Genomic DNA, 19,255 nt, shown 5'->3' on the forward strand with positions numbered 1-19,255 from the left:
TTGCTACCAATCACCCCACTAACAAGACCTTCTATATGGGGACCCCACTCAGAAGGACAGATCAGACCAGGATCAGAGGCTGCTGACCCTCAGCCCTTCCAGGGGCTCTGCTGAGTGGCTCCAGTCATATAGTCCAACTCACCAAGAGAGCAGGGCCGGCTATCACGTTCGTCAGGACAGGCACATACGAAGTCCGAGGCTCTGGCAAAGCAGAGGTGGGTGCAGCCACCATTGTTCACGCCACAGGCATTGGTCCCTAGAGGCAAAGTAGATGAGTGTCTTATCTGGGACACAATCAGGTCTCCCAATTTAAGGCTTCTCAAAAACAGGAAATCCAGGACTACCCTACTCCCAGGGACAGGGGAGCAGGAGATACACAACTGTGAGGGAGTAAAAAGGTCTAAGCGTTTAAAATGTGAACCAAGAAGCTCTCTTGTGGCCCTCTGTAGGTCCCTAACAGTCCTTGGGGTGACAGACCAATCCCACAGATGTTAAGGAAGCAGGCTCAGTACCCGGGAGCCCACCTGTCTGCCGCTGAGGGGAAACCACGATGATATCCATGAGTCCCTCCACATTTGCCAGCACTGTCTCCTTGTTCCGGCCTGAGTATTTGTCAACACGCTGGATTGACTTGGTCTGCCAGTCTGTCCAGTAGATCCACCTGTCTTGCTACTCAACAGGAGAAGCCCACAAACAGTAAATGTTATTCAGCAAGCAGACTCCTTCTTGTACAGCTTCTATGCCTCACCATTGGCCACTGCCTCTGTTGAAATGCCCTCTTCATCTCTTCCTCATTTCTGTGCATCCCCAGACATGACACTGTCAAGGAAATCTCCCCAAATCCATATAGACTTCACCATTCTCTCCTCTATGCAGTTCTGCACCTTGTAGTCACTTGCCCAAGTGCGTTTTTATACTCAAGCAATTTGTTCACAGGTCTGTCCATCCTAACAGATTAGTTCTTCAAGGACAAGAATGTGTTCTATTCATCTCTGAATTTCTGGCACCTAACACTCAGTCCCCATTCAGTTGATTGAATGGCTCCCTCTCTAGCAAATAGGAGGAAATTTGAAGGTTATTCTAGGTTCCTCTGGGCCCTTTGCTCAGAGCACTGCCCCAAATCCTCTGCTTACTTCTGTAGGCAGCTTTCTTCTAATGCAATGATGGTGAAATTCTCAGCCAAGGGTAGGGAGGGGCAATGAAGGTGTTCTCATCCCCATCCAAGGGTATATATCAGAAACTGTGGGGAAACCTGTAGATTGAAAAACCTATATGCAGTATTACCCTGCAGTTTTACATTTAGAATATGAAAAAAAAAGCCTATCATTAAGTAAAACCAGATAAAATCTTTTTGGCTAGGCCAGGCGCGGTAGCTTACGCCTGTAATCTCAGCACTTTGGGAGGCTGAGGCGGGTGGATCACGAGGTCAGGAGTTCGAAACCAGCCTGACCAACATGGTGAAACCCTGTCTCTACTAAAAGTACAAAAATTAGCCAGGCGTGGTGGCATGCACCTGTAATCCCAGCTACTCGGGAGGCTGAGGCAGGAGAATCACTTGAACCCAGGAGGTGGAGGTTGCAGTGAGCCAAGATCGCACCACTGCACTCCAGCCTGGGCGACAGAGCGAGACTCCATTTCAAAAAAAAAAAAAAGAAAAGAAAAGAAAAAAAAAAATTAGCCAGGTGTGGTGGCGCATGCCTGTAATCCCAGCTACTTGGGAGGCTGAGGCAGGAGAATCGCTTGAATCCAGGAAGCGGAGGTCGCAGTGAGCCGAGATCATGCCACCGCACTCCAGCCTGTGCCACACAGCAAGACTCCATCTTAAAAACAACAACAACAACAGCAACAAAAATCTTTTTGGCTAGTAGAACATAATACAGAATACAGACAGAGTTGATAGTATTTGGCAAAAAAGGGTCAAATTTATTTCTCTTTACTTTCTTTCCTTTCTGTCTCTCTCTCTCTGACTCTCTCCTCTCCGAGATAGCATCTTGCTCTGTTGCCCAAGTTGGAGCACAGTGGTACAAACGTAGCTCACTGCAGCTCAACCTCCTGGGCTCAAGTGATCCTTCTGCCTCAGCTTTCTGAGTAGCTGAGACTACAGGTGTGTACCACCACACCTGGCTAATTTAACAAAAAGTTTTGTAAAGACAGGGTCTCGCCATGTTGCCCAGTCTGGTCTCAAACTCCTGGGCTCAACTGATACTCTGGCCTCAGCCAGGGTGCTGGGATTACAGGCATAAGCCACTACACCTGGCCAAGATTTTTAAATGATTGAGAATTCCTGTTTTGGCCTCAGGCCTGGTAGATCTTCTTTTCCTTGCCCAAATTATTTTTGTGTTAGAACTCAAAAGTGACAGCTAATAATAATTAAAATGGATAGCGATAATGTGTGTGTGGTGCTTACTGTGTGCCAGGTACTATACTAATGCTTTGTGTCTGTTTCAGGAGGATACTATTATTAGGCTGATTTATTTTGTAGGTAACTGAAGCTGAGAGAGGTTCAGTCACTCCGGTTCAAAGTTACCCAGTTATTTAATAATACAGATAAAACTTGAACCCAGGTACCTGGCACATTGATGGTACTCATTAAATACTTACAAACGGGCTAGATGCCTCAAAACTCTGGCTTTTAGTCACTCCACTCTGTTGCCACTAAGTGAGCTCCCTAAGCCCAGATGCTGGGACCACAGCATTAGGATTAACTGGGGAACTTGTCAAAATGGATTTTACTGTGCCCAGCCCTCATGAAGCTGCTTCTCTATAACCTCTATAGTCACGGCCTAGGAACCTGCCTTTTAACAAGTGCCACATCTGATTCTGTATACCACTCTTTGAGAGCCACTCCTTTGAATGCTAGAACATGGGAATGGCAGGATAGGAGTATGAGGGCACTGGGTGGCCCTAGCAACCTACCAAGGCTTCAGGGCACAGGAAAAATCCCTAAAATGAGCTTCAATAGCATGTCTGTTCAGTAGCAGCTACAGCTGAGACTGCTGATTTAGAACCCCAAAGAAACATCCCAGGCAAGGAGGTTAGTTACCTCTCTCCTGAGCCAGTACCTGTGTGAGGGCAAAGGGGTGGGACACGTGGCTGACCAAGACCTGCCGCAGTTTCCCGCTGAGGTCAGCACTCTCGATCCGGTCCAGATGGGCGTCTACCCAGTAGATCCTGCGAAGAAAATGAAAAGAGTGGCTGCTCCAAATGCTTGCCAGGAAGCCCAGCTCTTCCCCCTAAGAACCTATCTGTCCCCTCCTGAGCTGACTGGCAGGTGCGAAGCACCGTTAATGAGGAGTCACTGTGAGTCCCAAAGCTGAAGAGGGGAGCTGGTGGTTCATGAGTGGGGAGGTCAGGGCTGCTCTGGGGAGGCGTAGAGTGACCTCAGAGGAACCACCACCCAGCTTCATCTTCAGGAATTTGATTGCCCTTTGACTCCTACTCAAGAATCAAAGCCCAAATTCTTACAAATGGTCTTTAAGAGAGCTCAGTTGGCCGGGCATGGTGGCTCACACTTGTAATCCCAGCACTTTGGGAGGCTGAGGCGGGGGATCACTTGAGGTCAGGAGTTCAAGACCAGCCTGGCCAACATGGTGAAACCCCGTCTCTGCTAAAAATACAAAAATTAGCCAGGCATGGTGGCACGTGCCTGTAGTCCTAGCTACTTGGGAGGCTGCGGCACGAGAGTTGCTTGAACCCAGGAGACGGAGGTTGCAATGAGCCGAGATCATGCGACTGCACTCCAGTCTGGGCAAAAGAGTGAGACTGTCTCAAAAAAAAAAAAGAAGTGAGCTCAGTCTACATGGACCTCACTGAGGTTAAAAGAAGAAGGCATTCTACCACCGTTCCAGAAGTCTTGGATTCCCTTCCACTACTTTTGGGTCAGAAGGGGGCACAGACTTCTTCAGAGCCCCTTCCCCCTGCCCTCAGCATTTCTAGACAAGTAGTTGTACATTCTGGAGCCTGGGTCAGGCATGGTGGCTCACGCCTGAAATCCCAGCACTTTGGGAAGCCAAGGCAGTAGGATTGCTTGAGTCCAGGAGTGCAAAACCAGTCTGGGCAACATAGCAAGACGCTGTCTCTACAAAAAATTTAGAAATTAGCTGGGCATAGCTGGGCATGGTGGTATGTGCCTATAGTCCCTGCTACTTGAGAGGCTGAGGTGAGAGGATGGCTTGAGCCAGGGAGGTTCAGGCTGCAGAGAGCTGTGACTGCACCACTGCACTCCAGCCTGGGCAACAGAGCAAGATGCTGTCTCAACAACAACAAAGTTCCAGAGCCTGAAGGGATCAGGATTTGTTATATTATAACAAATACAAGAATCAGCCCTTAAATGAGTAGGGGTGTGAGACCTGTGGTCCAGCCAGAAGACATGCTCTGCCAAAGGCACTCAAATTAGGAACATGTAAACCGGTCAAACGAGACCCACCTAAGGGTTGAGGGCTGGATTTAGCAATCGCTGCTCTAAGAATACATTCCCTCATCCTTCTCAATGGTTCCTCTTCCCCACATACCAAGAAGCTTTCTATCTTTTCATTTTTCCATTTTAATCTCAACCATTCTCTCTTCTGCCCACCCGATCTCCAGGAGGCTGTTTGGTGCAGGACTCCCACCTGCGGGTATCATAGTCCAGGGTGAGGCCGTTGGGCCAGCCCAGGTCTGTGTTGATGAGGACCTTCCGCTCGGAACCGTCCAGGTTCGCCCGTTCGATCTTGGCAATGTGGCCCCAGTCTGTCCAGAAGAGGTACCTGAGACACAACAGCGCCATCATCATCAAGGCAAGGGAAGACGGCACCCAGAGGTTGAGAGAACACAGAAGGTAACACCATCTTTTCCACCCAGCCCTTCTTCCCTGGATCTCTCTTCTGCTGGCCATAAACTTACCCCTTCCTGGGGAAAACAGCAATGGCCCGGGGCTCATCCAGGCTATTGTTGATCAGCACTTTGCGGCAGGAACCATCCAGCCTGGATGCCTCAATGGTATTTCGACCTGTGTCTGTCCAGTACAGGTTCCTGGCCACCCAGTCCACTGCCAGCCCATCAGTAGTCTTCAGCCCACGCCCGATCACTGTCTCCATGTTGCTGCCATTCAGGTCCGCTCGCCTTGGGGAGAGCCCAGTGTTGGATGAGCAACCAGACTGCCCCAGAATAGAGTAGAACTCCTTTAACCCATGTTCCCATAACTGGACCCCCACTGAACTGTAAGCTCCACAGGGACAGAGACCAAGTATCTGTGAGTACGTTCCTCAGCACCCAGCATGATAAATGCTCGATAAAATAATTGCAGAATGAATGAACCAGTTCTTAGGAGGATAGAGTATTTCCTGCTAACTGGAAATAGTGGCGGCTGCCAGGGGATGTCTTGCTAGAAGACAGGTTTATCATTCCCCACATATCTTTGGGAAGAGACAAGGATTGTTAGGTGGTGATTATAAGAAATACAGATTTGTCAAAACCTACCTGTGCATTTTTTAAAAGTTAAAAATAATTTTAAATACAAGTAGATATGAGGTTTCATTATGTTGCCTAGGCTGGTCTTGAACTCCTGGGCTCAAGCAATCTTCCCGCCTTGGCCTCCCAAAGTGCTGAGATTACAGGTGTAAGCCACTGTGCCCAACCCTATCTGTGCACTTTTGCAGAGGCCCTACAGGCAGGAGGGAACTCTACCTCAGAATGGGGAGCATGTCACTGTCACCTAGGGGACTTCCCGAAATTGCATATGCCTACCTGTCCCCAGCTTGAGATTCTAATACATCCCTTGGGGAGAGTAAAGAGGAATGTTCGCTGTTCCTCCCTGTGAGAATCTCTGCCATGGGAAACCACTCTTACTGGTAGCAGGGCATCATATTCCTAAGCTTTGTTAGGGCCACAGATTTAAAGAATAAAAATAAAACAACAAAAAAATAAAAAACAACAGCTTTGTAAACCACCATACGCCTTGGCATTTGGCTGGGGCTCCTTTCCTGCAATACAGATACTGGTAATATGGCCTACTCATCAGTAAGTCCTCGGGGATTCTTGGAGCTCCCTCAGGGCACAATGGTAGATGTGAAAGGCTCCAGGTCCCCACCCTGACTTTACCCGTTTTTTATTGTTGTTGTTTGTTTTACATACTAGGCTTCCATGTAGTCTCTAAACAAACAAAAGTTTGAAACTCTGCTCTAAGTGACAACACTACAAAGTGAAAAAGTCAGGATTAGAACTCGCTATCCAAAGTGCCGAATCACTCATCCATTTAGCGGTCAGAACATAACCTCACCCATGGGCGATCGGAAGCAAATCTGTGTCCTCTGGAGGTTTCAGTGTTGCTCATACCTGATAACATCCAGGAACACATCTGTGTAATAGACCTTTCCATCCACGCTGTCATAGTCCAGGGAGATGACATTGTTGAGCTCAGGAACAGGGACGTGCACATCGGTGTGGTCACTGGTGTCCAGTGAGATACGCCGGATGGAGCCACGGCTGGAGAAGAGCAGGTAGGTCTCAGGAGAGGGATCACAGGTCTTCCCATCTCCCTTCAGCTGGATGCCAGTGGGGCAGGCACAGGAGAAGCCAGAAGGCCGAGGCAAGCAGAGGTGGGAGCAGCCGCCATTTCTCGAGCCACACTTGTTAAAACCTGGTGATGAGAAGCAGAAGTGTTCATGCCTAGCCTGGAACATCATCTGAATCTTACAAAGGTCCCAGTTGCTTGTGGCTGACTCTTTGCTGTTCTAAGTGACAGGATTCAGTGCCTGGCGGGGTGAGGCAGAAGGAGGGTCTGCAGGAGGATCTCCAGGAGTCCTCTGAAGGTGACAGCTGCAGTACCAGCCATACCCAAAGAGAACACAGCCCAATCCTGAAAGGGAGCTTAAACAGGTCACTGTCTTTCTGGCTGTAAAGGAGCTCTGTGCTCTGGATATATCTCTGATGTTGAGACGGCCCCAGAAAGCCAGAGGCTCTGACTCACAGCCCCAGCCCTCTGACTCTCACCTAGTGGCTGTGCCCGGTCCACAGCCTGGATGTCCATGAGGCCTGGCAGGTTGGACCTCACGAGGATAACATTGCTGCCGGTACCCTTGTCAGCACGGTGGATGCTCCGGGTCTGCCAGTCAGTCCAGTATATATGGGAGTCGAGGAGGGTGAGGCCATATGGGTGCTGCACCGGTGACACCAACGTATGCCGATTGGCACCATTCAAGTCAGCAGCCTCAATTCGCTGCAGAGGAAGGAGAGGGTGGGGGGTGGTGATCAGCAGATAGGGAACTCTCCGTGGAGATCTGAGGCAGGCCTTTCCCATCTTCCCAGGCTCCTAGGAAGCAGCAAGGGCACGGCTCTCACCTCGGTGTGGGCATCGGCCCACAGCAGTTGGGAGCTGGCCTTGTCCACAGTCAGTCCATTGGGCCATCCTAGGTTGTTGCTGATGAGCACTGTGCGGTCTGAGCCATCCATTCCGGACCGCTCTAACTTGGCATTCTCCCCCCAGTCTGTCCAGTACATAAACCTGAGTGAGGAAGAATATTAGCTATATTAGCTAGTTATTCCAGCAGCTACCACATACCATGAGTACTTAACAGTATGTCAGATACACTTGAGTACTTATAGTATGTCAGGCAAAATTTTTGCTTGACAAAATGCTTTGCAAAATATTTCATGTGCATTATCTCAATCTTCATAAGGGCGACAAGGTATGTATTTTCACTACCACCTCCATTTAATAGATAGGTAAGGAAGCTGAGAATCAGAGAGGTTAAATACTGGACCCAAGTGATATAGTTAACACATGATGAAAACATTTCAATCCTGGGATTCTGATTCCAAGGCTCATGCTTTTAACTTCTTTTTTTTTTTTTTTTTTTTTTTTTGAGGCGGAGTCTCCCTCTGTCGCCCAGGCTGGAGTGCAGTGGCCGGATCTCAGCTCACTGCAAGCTCCGCCTCCCAGGTTTACGCCATTCTCCTGCCTCAGCCTCCCGAGTAGCTGGGACTACAGGCGCCCGCCACCTCGCCCGGCTAGATTTTTGTATTTTTTAGTAGAGACGGGGTTTCACCGTGTTAGCCAAGATGGTCTTGATCTCCTGACCTTGTGATCCGCCCATCTCGGCCTCCCAAAGTGCTGGGATTACAGGCTTGAGCCACTGCGCCTGGCCCATGCTTTTAACTTCTACACTGTACTGTCACCCTGCGAGAAGTCACAAGAGAGTGGAAGAGCCCCAAGGAGGTCACCTTGTTCCTGTGATGCAAGCTTGCTCTCTGCTACCCACCTTCACCCCATCATAACCCCAGCTGAGCTAGCCCCCCACACTACCCAGTGTGATACAGCCAGCTCTCACCCCATCTCATGGTACAATACGATTGCCCGGGGACTGTCAAGGTTCTGCCACACCAACACTTTCCGCATGGACCCGTCCAGGTTGCCCACTTCAATCCGGTTTGTTCCCGTGTCTGTCCAGTACACTTTCCGGCCAATGGCATCCACCGCGAGCCCATCTGTGGTCTGTAGCCCTATGGGAAGTCAAAAGAGCACACTGGCTCCTATTTTAAAACAGATGGGCTATTTCTCCAGTCCCGTTGCCAGACAGGTGGTCCCTGGGCTGGGAGGAAGTCCCACCTGTGGTGATGATGTCCTCGTGCTGTGAACCGTCCAGATTGGCACGGCTGATCCTGTGCAGTGTGCTGTCAGACCAGTACACTTTTCCTGGAGAGGGAAAGCTTGGCTCAACCAAGACCCTCACCCCCTACAATGGGACACACACAGCTGATTCGTGTCCTGAAACACCAGAGCATGTCAGAGAGCCCTGGAGCCTCTAGCAGAGGAAATCAAGGAAAATGCAGAAATATCATAGCAGGATAGCTCTTGGCAGAGATGGAGAGAAGAGGGCCCCAAACCATGCTCTCACAACCAAAGAGAAAATGCTAGAGAGACAGGGACAGGGGCTATGCCAGAGGGTATGGGAAACCCCCGGCTCTTGGCAGGAGACAAAGGTGGTGGGAGAGGAAGGACAGTAATTGCTGAAGGGCAGGGACAGAAGGCCAGGTGGGAAGGGAGGGCCACACAGACCTTCCTGGGGGTCTACTCCAATGGCAATGGTGTTCTTCATGGTAATGTTGATTGGTACCACCACATCAGCAAAATAAGGGATGTCCAGGGAGACCATGCGAATGTCTATCCTCCTGGCGAAGATGAGGAAACTGTTCATGCCTGCCAGGTGGAAAGGAGGGAAGAGATCACTTGAGCACAGCCATTAAGTGGATTTGGAATCAGGCAAACTGAAATTCATGCCCTGTCCCTGCTAGTTTCTAGCTATGTTATTCTAGGCAAGATATTTAAATTATTATTATTTTTTGAGACAGGGTCTTGCTGTGTCACCCAGGCTGGAGTGCAGTGGCATGATCATGGCTTACTGCAGCCTTGACCTCCTGAGCTCAAGCGATCCTCCCACCTCAGCCCCCTGAATAGCTGGGACTACAGGCACATGCCACCATGCCCAGTGAATTTTTGTATTTTTTGTAGAGATGGGGTTTCATCATATTGCCGAGGCTGGTCTCAAACTCCTGGGCTCAAGCATCTGCCACCTCAGCCTCCCAAAGTGCTGGGATTACAGGCGTGAGGCACCACTCTCAGCCTAAATTATTAAGCCTCAGTTTTCTTATCTATAAAATGGGGACAATAACAGGGTGGCTGTAAGGGTTAAAAGATCATGTACACAAAGCACTTACCATTAGGTCTCACACATATTCATAAATAATGCCTCTTTATTAACATTATGAAAGTGGCTCTCTTTGATGGACCCTTTACCATGAAGATTAAGAAAGAGAAAAAAAGAAAGGGAATAAAGGGACCCCAGTGGGCTCTACTCACAACCTGGGAGGCACAGTTCACAGCTCCTTTCTCACTCAAATTCCCAGGGAGGTTAGAGTTCAAGTGCAGCCTGCCCTGCAGCATCTCCTAGGGAGAAACCTTGACTCCCAACATCTGGGTAGCCAGGTACTGCTTCTGGGACCCTCCAATAAGGCTGTCACATAGGTTGTGTGCTCACAAAAGTGGCACATCTAAGGGGGAGGGCACCATGACATTGTAGATATCATACATTTCTGTTTTCATTATACCAATTTTAGGCAGTTAGAAGTGTCTTTAATTTTTTATTTATTTTTTTGAGACAGAGTCTCACTCTGTTGCCCAGGCTGGAGTGTAGTGGCGTGATCTCTGCTCACTGCAACCTCTGCCTCCTGGGTTCAAGCGATTCTCCTGCCTCAGCCTCCCAAGTAGCTGGGATTACAGGCACGTGCCACCGTGCCTGGTTAATTTTTGTGTTTTTAGTAGAGACGAGGTTTCACCATGTTGGCCAGGTTGGTCTTGAACTCCTGACCTCTAGTGAGTTGTCTGCCTCGGCCTCCCAAGGTGCTGGGATTACAGGTGTGAGCCACTGTGCCCGGCCAGAAGTATCTTATTCCAACCAAATCAGTATATTATGACAATGTACTAAGAGATGAGAGGAAAGTGTCTTGAGAAAGGAGCAACTTTATCTAATATGCATGAAGACATCATAAGAACTAGGTGGACCCTGCCTCCAGTCCTTTCTACCTGCTTCCAAGGGCCTCTCCCCAGGCCCCTCCCCTTTTCTAAAAGCCGCGAGTCTCTCCCCTGGGCCTCTAGAAGCAGCAGGACTCATGGTTTCTCAGACCACATTGGAGCCCATCTGCAAGGAAGGAAGAGAGTCATTGCCCCCTCCCAGAGAGGCTGCATCTAGATCTGTGATGCTTTCACTCACCTGGTGAGCAAGTCTTGCCATCAGGCAGCAGGTTGATGCCTGTGGGGCAGGTACAGCTGAAGCCGCTTGGATTTGGGGACCTAAGACACAGGTGGCTACAGCCGCCATTCTCCATAGCACATGGTGTAGACACTGGGTAGAGAGGAGGGGACGTTCAATGGGGAGGGTTAGGGCATAGGAGGGCCAAGGAGAAGCCAATGCGAGCCAAGGGCTGCTCACCTGGGGGCCGGCGGCGGTGGAAGACATGGATGTCCATCAGGTTCTCCAGGTTCTCCTGCAGAGTCTCCCGGTCTAGCCCTGTCAGCCGGTCAGCGCTCTGTATACTCTTAGTCTGCCAGTCAGTCCAGTAGATGCGCTCTCCATAGAGGGTCAGCCCAAATGGGTGGGGGAGCTGGCTTCCGATCAGTACCTGCCAGGGCCCCAACACTGTGTCATCTTCAACAAAGTCTGACAGCACAGAGCAGTGGTAAAGAGCTCACTGTGGACTCAGAAAGTGGCTCTCCCACTAGCACCTACTGTGTGACCTCTAGTAAGAGCTACTTATAAAATCTCTCTGAGCCTTGCTCTATCAATCTGTGACTTGATCGTGCCTGGCTCTAAGGGTCATGTGATGGTTTCATTGGAATATGTTGGAAGTCATCTATTACTCACATCATCTCAAAGTATCTCTGTACAAATTACTTATTAAGTACAAAAGAAAAAAATAGCAACTTTACAGTGGACACTACCTTAACCATACAATGGCAGTAAGTATCACAATAATGGAACAGGCCAACACCTGTGTCTACTGATGAGACACACTGAGAACTCAAGGACGTGACTTCACTTAGGGTAGTATTCCTGCTGCAAATGCACACTATGAATCCAATCACAAGGAAACATTAGACAAATCCAAGTTGAGAGACATTATAAAAAAAATAACTGGACTTTACTCTTTAAAAGATGCAAATGTCCACTTTGGGAGGCCAAGGTGGGCGGATCACCTGAGGTCAGGAGTTCGAGACTAGCCTGGCCAACATGGTGAAACTCTGTCTCTACTAAAAATACAAAAAGTAGCTGGGCGTAGTGGTGGGCGCCTGTAATCCCAGCTACTTGGGAGGCTGAGGCAGGAGTACTGCTTGAACCCAGGAGGCAGAGGTTGCAGTGAGCCGAGATTGTGCCATTGCACTCCAGTCTAGGCGACAGAGCAAGACTCTGTCTCAAAACAAAACAAACAAACAAAAAATGCAAATGTCAAGAAAGCCACAGAAAAGCTGAGGAAATGTTCCAGATCAGAGAGTAAAGAGACTAGATTAGCTGGGCCCAGTGGTGCACAGCTCCAGCTACTCAGGAGCCTCAGATGGGAGGATCCCCTGAGCCCATGTCAGCATGGGCAACACACCAAGACTGCAGTCTCAAAAGAAAAAAAAAAAAAGCAAGCTATGTGTGGTGGCTCATGCCTATAAATCCACACTTTGGGAGGTTAAGGCAGGAGAATTGCTTGAGGCTAGGAGTTCAAGACTAGCCTAGACAACAAAGTGAGACCCCCATCTCTACAAAAAATAAAAAAATCAGCCAAGTGGCCTCAAACCCGTAGGCTCCTGAGTAGCTCGGGTGCAGTAGTAGATGCCTGTGGTCCCAGCTATGCGGGAGGATCCCTTGGGCCCAGGAGGTCGAGGTTACAGTGGGCCATCTTTGTGGCACTGCACTCCTGCCTGGGCCACAGAGTAAGTGTCTAAAAATAAATAAATAAATAAAAGTTAAAAGAGACATAATTACTAAACACAATGGGTGATCCTTATTGGATCCTAGATTAACAAAGAAAAAAAGTAGGGTGAGGGGAGCTATAAAGGACATCATTGAGGCAATCAGTAGTGAAATTGAGCAAGGACTATGATTAGACAGTAATATTGGGCTGGGCATGGTGGCTCACGCCTGTAATCTCTGCACTTTGAGAGGCTAAGGCAGAAGGATCGTTTGAGGCCAGGAGTTTGAGACTAGCCTGGGTAATACAGGAAGTCTCCACCAAAAAAAAAAAAAAAAAAAAAAACTAGCCAGGCGTTATGGCTCATGCCTGTAGTCTCAGCTATTCAGGATCTGAGGAGGTCGAGGGCGCAGTGACCCAGTATCGCGCCACTGCACTCCAGCCTGGGTGACAGAGCATGACCCTACCTCTAAAAAACCAAAAACCAAAAAAAAAAAAAAAAAAAGACAGTAATATTGGATCAATGTTAAATATCCTGATTTTGATCATTGTACTGTGGTGATGTAAGACAACATCCTTGCTTTTAGGAAATGTGCACAGGAATAGTTTGGAGTCAAGGGCAGGCTGTGTGCACTCTAATCTCAGACAGCTCCAAAAAATAATAGTGTGTACCAAAACAGAATGATAAAGCAAATGTGGCAAAATTTTATTTATGTATTCTTTTTACCTGTTCTTGCAACTTTTCTGTAAGTTTGAAATTATACCAAAATAAAAACAAAAAGAGATCAATCATGGGCCCACAGTGCAACTGGTAATTAACAAGCAATAGTTGTGCTGGTTCACAGGAAAGTTTGTGCATTTACACCCCCAGCTCATAATCCACACAAGTCTTTTCATCATCAACCAGCAGCCCTTTCTCACCCTTGCCCCCAAGCTCTGGACAGCACCCACAGCCTCAAAGAAACAGCACATGCCCCATGCTGGTCCCCTTAGCTCTGATCAGTACCAGTGCCAGCCGAAAAGTACCATCCTGGAGGCTGTCAAGGCCGGGGGAAGATGTTTTAGTGCCACCCTTACCTTCCTCTTACTGCCATCCAGTCCAGCAAATTCAATTGTCTTCATGCCGGCGTCAGCCCAGTATAGCCGCTGGGAACCGTAATCAATAGCTAGCCCGTTAGGCCAGGTCAGATTAGAAGAGATAATGACTTGGCGGCCTGAGGCATCCATGCCAGCTCGTTCAATCTTGGGGCTCGCACCCCAGTCAGTCCAATACATGTACCTGGGCAAAGGCAAGGCAAGGGAGGTCTTACAAGCTGGTTAATATCCAGCAGGGACTCAGAGTACCTAGGATTTCAGGGTTTCCGCCTGAAGTAGCTGCCTCAGCCTCCTGTTTCAGTGTCCAGCCCAGCCCTGGGCTCAGCGCTATCTCTGAATGGCTTGTCTTCTACCATTATCAAAAGCTACAGGGTCTTAATAAAAGCAGAACCCACAGCTTAAGCAGAACTCAGCAAATAAAGTATACATAGGAATAAAGAAAGAGGAGGGTGAAAATGAATAAGAAATGTTTCCTTGGCCAGGCACCATGGTTCATGCCTATAATCTCAGCACTTTGGGAGGCTGAGTTGAGAGTATTGCTTGAGCCCAGAAGTTTGAGACCAGCCGGGAAAAACAGGAAGATCCCCATTCTAACCAAAAAAAAAAAAAAAAAAAAAAGGGCCAGATATGGTTGTGCACATCTGTGGTCCCAGTTACTTGAGAGGCTGAGATAGGAGGCTCATTTGAAACCAGGAGGGCAAGGCTGCAGTAAACCATGATTGTGCCACTGCACTCCAGCCTGGGCAATGAGTGAGACTCTGTCTCAAAAAAAAAAAAAAAAAAGTGTTTATTCACGGGGTAGGTTAAATAATTTAACAGAACTCTATATAACCAGTAAGAACAACATAGGCCAGGTGCAGTGGCTCACACCTGTAATCCCAGCACTTTGGGAGACTGAGGCAGGATTGCTTTAGCCCAGAAATTTGACACCAGCCTAGACAACAAAGCAAGACCCCATCTCTACAAAAAAAAAAAAAACTGTAAAAATTAGCTAGGCATTGTGGTCTGTGCTTGTAGTCCCAGCTACTCGGGAGTCTGAGGCAGGAGGATTGCTTGAGCCCAGGAGGTTGAGGCTGCAGTGAGCTGTGATTTGCACCACTGCACTCCAGCCTGGGCCACAGAGCAAGACCCTGTCTGAAAACAAACAAACAGCAACAACAAAAACAAGGTAGATCTATACACTCAACTGGAAAGATACACAAGATATATAGGCAAGCAGAAAAAAGTCACAAAAATGTGCTATTTTTGTAAAACCAAAACCATTACCACCAATAACAAATGTTTACATACATTTAGTAGGAAAAAAAATACCCTAAATTGTTAACTTACTGCTGGAGAGTGAGAGCACAGAGAATTTTTACTTGCTACAGATTAAAATTTTTTTAGCAATGAGTTACTTTTGTAAGCTAACCAACAATAAAAACGAGATAAGGAAAGGAAGAATTGAAAAGTTTCCTTGTCCACAGAGAATACAAAGTTGTCACCAGCCTCTGGTTTCTATAGCTGCTCTTGCTTCCTTGTATATCCATAAGATTTGGCCACTCTTCCTAATCTTTAGACTTCTCTCTGGAACTCAGATCTTGGGAGGGGTGGGTGGAGGTCATTCCCAAGGGGCAGCCACTCACCCGCCCATGGGTTCCACCACAATGTCCCGAGGACGATCAAGGTTCTCCCAGATGAGTACTGTTCTCATGCTGCCATCTGTGTTGGCTACTTCAATCCGGTCTGTACCTACCAAGAAGGGATACAGAGATTAATTCTAGTCTTGTTCATTCACCCTCTTACCTTCCATGGCCAACACAAGAGCCTGGTATGTGCCGGCAGAGCACAGAGTAGGTACTCAAAAGATATTTTGTGACAGATGCACAATGGAAATTTAGTGACTTGAACTGTAAGAAGAAATTCAAGGATGTGATCAGTTGGATTTCTTGAAAGAGCAAGACTTCCCAAACATAGGCAACCATAATTTAAGGCGATGATTCTCAAACCTTAGTGTGCGTTAAGAATCAGGAGAGCTTGTTAAAACACAGATTCCTGAACCTAATACCCAAAGATTTTTTTTAAATAAAAATATTTGGCCGGGCGTGGTGGCTCACGCCTGTAATCCCAGCACTTTGAGAGGCCAAGGCAGGTGGATCACGAGGTCAGGAGTTTGAGACCAGCCTGAACAACATGGTAAAACCCCATGTCTACTAAAAATACAAAAATTAGCTGGGTGTGGGTGGTGCATGCCTGTAATCCCAGCTACTTGGGAAGCTGAGGCAGAAGAATCGTTTGAACCCGGGGAGGCAGAGGTTGCAGAGAGCTGAGACTGTGCCACTGCACTCCAGCATAGGCAGCACAGCGAGACTCTGTCTCAAAAAAAAAAAAAAAAAAAAAAAAAAAGCTAGTCCATTTCATGCTCACTAACCCCCTAAGATTCTGATTCAGTAAGTCTTGTCTTTTTTTTGAAGACAGGGTCTTGCTCTTTTGCCTAGGCTGGCATGCAGTGGTGCGATCATGGCTCACTGTAGTCTTGAACTCCCGGGTTCAAGCAATCCTCCCACTTCAGCCTCCCAAGTAGCTGGGACTACAGGCATGTACCATTACACCCAGCTAATTAAAAGAAAAAATTGGGGGAGGTCTGGGGGGGTCTTGCTATATTGCCCAGGCTGATCTTGAACTCCTAAGCTCAAGCGATCTTGCCTTGGTTCCCCAAAGCGCTAAGATTACAGGTGTGAGCCACCATGCCCAGCGCTAATTCAGTAAGTCTAGGGTGGGGCCCAAGAATCTGCATGTCCAACACTTCCCAGATGATGCTGATGCTGCCACGCAGAGGAGGCAAGGTTGTCGTCAGCCTCTGTGGTCCAGCAACCACACGCTAAGTAGCACTTGTTCAGGGTGTCCCCTTGCCTCCCAAACCCAACTGGCTAATTAAAAATGCCTGATTTGGCTGGGCGTGGTGGCTCACACCTGTAATCCCAGCACTTTGGGAGGCTAAGATGGGTGGATCATGAGGTCAGGAGATCAAGACCATCCTGGCCAACATGGTGAAACCACGTCTCTACTAAAATACAAAAACTTAGCCAGGCATGGTGGAGCACGCCTGTAGTCCCAGCTACTCGGGAGGCTGAGGCAGGGGAATAGCTTGAACACAGGAGTGGGAGGTTGCAGTGAGACCAGATCGCACCACTGCACTACAGCCTGGCAACAGAGCAAGACTCCACCTCAAAAAAAACAAAGCCCGATTTACCCAGAAAGTTACGGAAAGAAAACCACAAGGCATAGTTTCATGGTCTGAGATGCCTGAAAACACTCCCCAGCATCAACTACACAGCAGAAGCAGCTGCCACAATGTGAGCTTCTCACATGGGAGCTTCTCACTTCAGCTCTGCAGCAGACCTTCTGCTTCTGACCTACCAAGGACTTCAGGTGAAGACAGAAGTGGCCCAGGAGGGACACTGGGCCCCTTCTATCTGAGGCCAGGGTTTTAAACAAGAGGAATCCCAGGGAGCCAGGCAGGCCACGGCTCCCCTATACATACCTGCATCTGTCCAGTACAGTTTGTTGGTGACCCAATCAATGGCCAGGCCAGCTGGGCTCTCCAAACTGGTATCCACTACCACCTGGGCAGGAAGCAAAGCTGTATCACCAACTGTACTTCCACTCTAGTACTGGAGCCCAAACTCCACCAATTCTGAAGGTTGGCAAAGGTATGGGAAGCCCTTACCCTGGAGATGGCAGATTCCACCCCTCGATCTCCCCACGCTGGGCCCTACCTCCTGTCCTGTTCCATCCCACTTGGCCCTGCTGATGGTATCAGTGCTGACATCTGTCCAGTACACGTGGTCATCCCGGGAGTCCCAGTCAAGGGCCACAGCACTGCGTACGTCAGCCAGTGGGATGACATCATCAGACAGGTCCTCTGTGTCAAAGCTGATTCGACGGATGTCCATCCTTCGGGCAAAAAGCAGGAACTTGTCAAGACCTGATCAAAGGCCGAAAGGGGTCTTCTTTTAATGCTCTAAATCCAAGAACAGTGACAGACACAGACGCTCACCTGCGTGACATCTGGTTCAATCACACTTCCTGGGATCTGGTGCCCTTTGCCCCCTATGCTTTATACCTCAGGCTCTCTTTGAGCACTGCCATGCTGGCAGAATCAGACTTCTAAATCAAATGGAAACAGACTCTACCAAGGTCCCAGAAGTGCATGCTGTTTAAGCATCTGTCGGCTTCATCTCAACTTTTCTCTCTTCTTACTTTTCTCCACCTCTTCTGGTGCCCTGGCTTGCCCACTGCCAACCCCTGACCCCTACTTCTCTGATGTTCATGACTGTGTCAGGGCTCCTGTCCCTGCACTCCATCACCTGGATCCCTTCCTCTTGCTCTCCTCTTCACAACTTTAAGCCAGTAGCTTAAGCTGAGCACTTTCCTTGCCAGGCACTGTGCTTGGGGCTTTTTTGGTCTCACACCAAGCCTCTATCGTGTGTTATTCTCATTCCCACTTTCTAGATGAGCAACCCTGAGGCTAACAGAGATTAAGAAACGTGCCCAAGATCCCATGGCTACAAAGCACCAGAGCTGGGACTCGGGTCTGACTCCGGAGAAAGAGCTCTGGCCACTCCTCTACGAAGTTTACTTCCATCCTCTGCCCTTCCTCTGGCCAGTCTGAATACTTTCTCAGTAGACTTTTCATCCAGAAAGGCACTTCCTGCCTAACGTTGCCAAATGTCTTCTTCCTAGCACTGGGAAATCCTTAAGGGGAAGCTGGCAGGGGACAGGGGGCTTTACTTCTTGCATCTCACTAAGACAACAGGAGAAGTGCTGGGCACAAAAGATTCAAGGGGAAAGGGCCGGGGGCATGGTGGCTCACGCCTGTGATCCCAGCACTTTGAGGGGCTGAGGTGGGGGCATCATTTGGGCTCAGGAGTTTGAGACCAGCCTGAGGAGTTTGAGACCAGAGCAACATAGTGGAACCCCGTCTCTACTAAAAATACAAAATTAACTGGGCGCGGTGGCTCATGCCTGTAATCCCAGTACTTTGGAAGGCTGAGGCGGGCAGATCACAAGGTCAGAAGTTCAAGACCAGCCTGGTCAATGTAGTGAAACTCCATCTCTACTAAAAATACAAAAATTAGCCAGGCATGGTGGCAGGTGCCTATAATCCCAGCTACTTGGGAGCCTGAGGCAGAAGAGTAGCTTGAACCCGGGAGGTGGAGGTTACAGTGAGCCGAGATCATGCCACCACACTCCAGCCTGGGTGACAGAGTGAGACTCTGTCTCAAAAACAAACAAAACAAACAAAAAAACCCCACAAAATTCGCCAGGTGTGATAGTGTATGCCTGTAGTCCCAGCTACTTAGGGGCCTGGGGCAGAAGGCTTGCTTAAGCCCAGGAAGTCGAAGCTGCAGTGAGCACTGTTTGCACCACTGCACTCCAGCCTGGGTGACAGAGCAAGATCCTGTCTCAAAAAAAAAACAACAAAAAAAACGCTGGGTGCGGTGGCTCATGCCTGTAATCCTAACACTTTGGGAGGTGGGCAGATCACGAGGTCAGGAGTTCAAGACCAGCCTGACCAACATGGTGAAACCCCATCTCTACTAAAAATACAAAAATTAGCTGGGTGTGGTGGTGCACACCTGTAATCCCAGCTACTCACAGAGCTGGGACAGGAGAATCACTTGAACCCAGGAGGCGGAGGTTGCAGTGAGCCAAAATCACACCACTGCACTCCAGCCTGGGCGACAGA

General features: G+C 48.8%; 1 protein-coding gene across 3 annotated transcripts in view; it reads right to left on the reverse strand.

Annotated features, from left to right (window-relative positions):
* The window catches only part of LOC116273538 (low-density lipoprotein receptor-related protein 4-like), a 30,325-nt gene extending 11,905 nt beyond the window's left edge, over positions 1-18,420 (reverse strand). For 2 of the 3 annotated variants that reach the window (XM_031662680.1, XM_031662679.1), the window contains exons 1-17: positions 17,283-18,420; positions 17,048-17,129; positions 15,150-15,255; positions 13,507-13,708; positions 10,965-11,154; positions 10,746-10,877; positions 9,035-9,175; positions 8,585-8,671; positions 8,307-8,478; positions 7,318-7,480; positions 6,970-7,195; positions 6,313-6,616; positions 4,882-5,100; positions 4,611-4,745; positions 3,063-3,171; positions 525-669; positions 143-256 (exon numbers count right to left, since the gene is read on the reverse strand). In XM_031662680.1, coding sequence (XP_031518540.1) covers positions 143-256; positions 525-669; positions 3,063-3,171; positions 4,611-4,745; positions 4,882-5,100; positions 6,313-6,616; positions 6,970-7,195; positions 7,318-7,480; positions 8,307-8,478; positions 8,585-8,671; positions 9,035-9,175; positions 10,746-10,877; positions 10,965-11,154; positions 13,507-13,708; positions 15,150-15,255; positions 17,048-17,129; positions 17,283-17,459 — 2,704 coding nt within the window. In that variant the 5' untranslated portion in view covers positions 17,460-18,420. The remainder of the gene's footprint in view (positions 1-142; positions 257-524; positions 670-3,062; positions 3,172-4,610; positions 4,746-4,881; positions 5,101-6,312; positions 6,617-6,969; positions 7,196-7,317; positions 7,481-8,306; positions 8,479-8,584; positions 8,672-9,034; positions 9,176-10,745; positions 10,878-10,964; positions 11,155-13,506; positions 13,709-15,149; positions 15,256-17,047; positions 17,130-17,282) is intronic. The other variant, XM_031662678.1, reaches the window with a different exon arrangement.
* Positions 18,421-19,255: the final 835 nt, after the last annotated feature.

The sequence above is a fragment of the Papio anubis genome, unplaced genomic scaffold (genome assembly GCF_008728515.1).
Source record: "Papio anubis isolate 15944 unplaced genomic scaffold, Panubis1.0 scaffold838, whole genome shotgun sequence".
In the NCBI taxonomy this organism is placed as follows: Eukaryota; Metazoa; Chordata; class Mammalia; order Primates; family Cercopithecidae; genus Papio; species Papio anubis.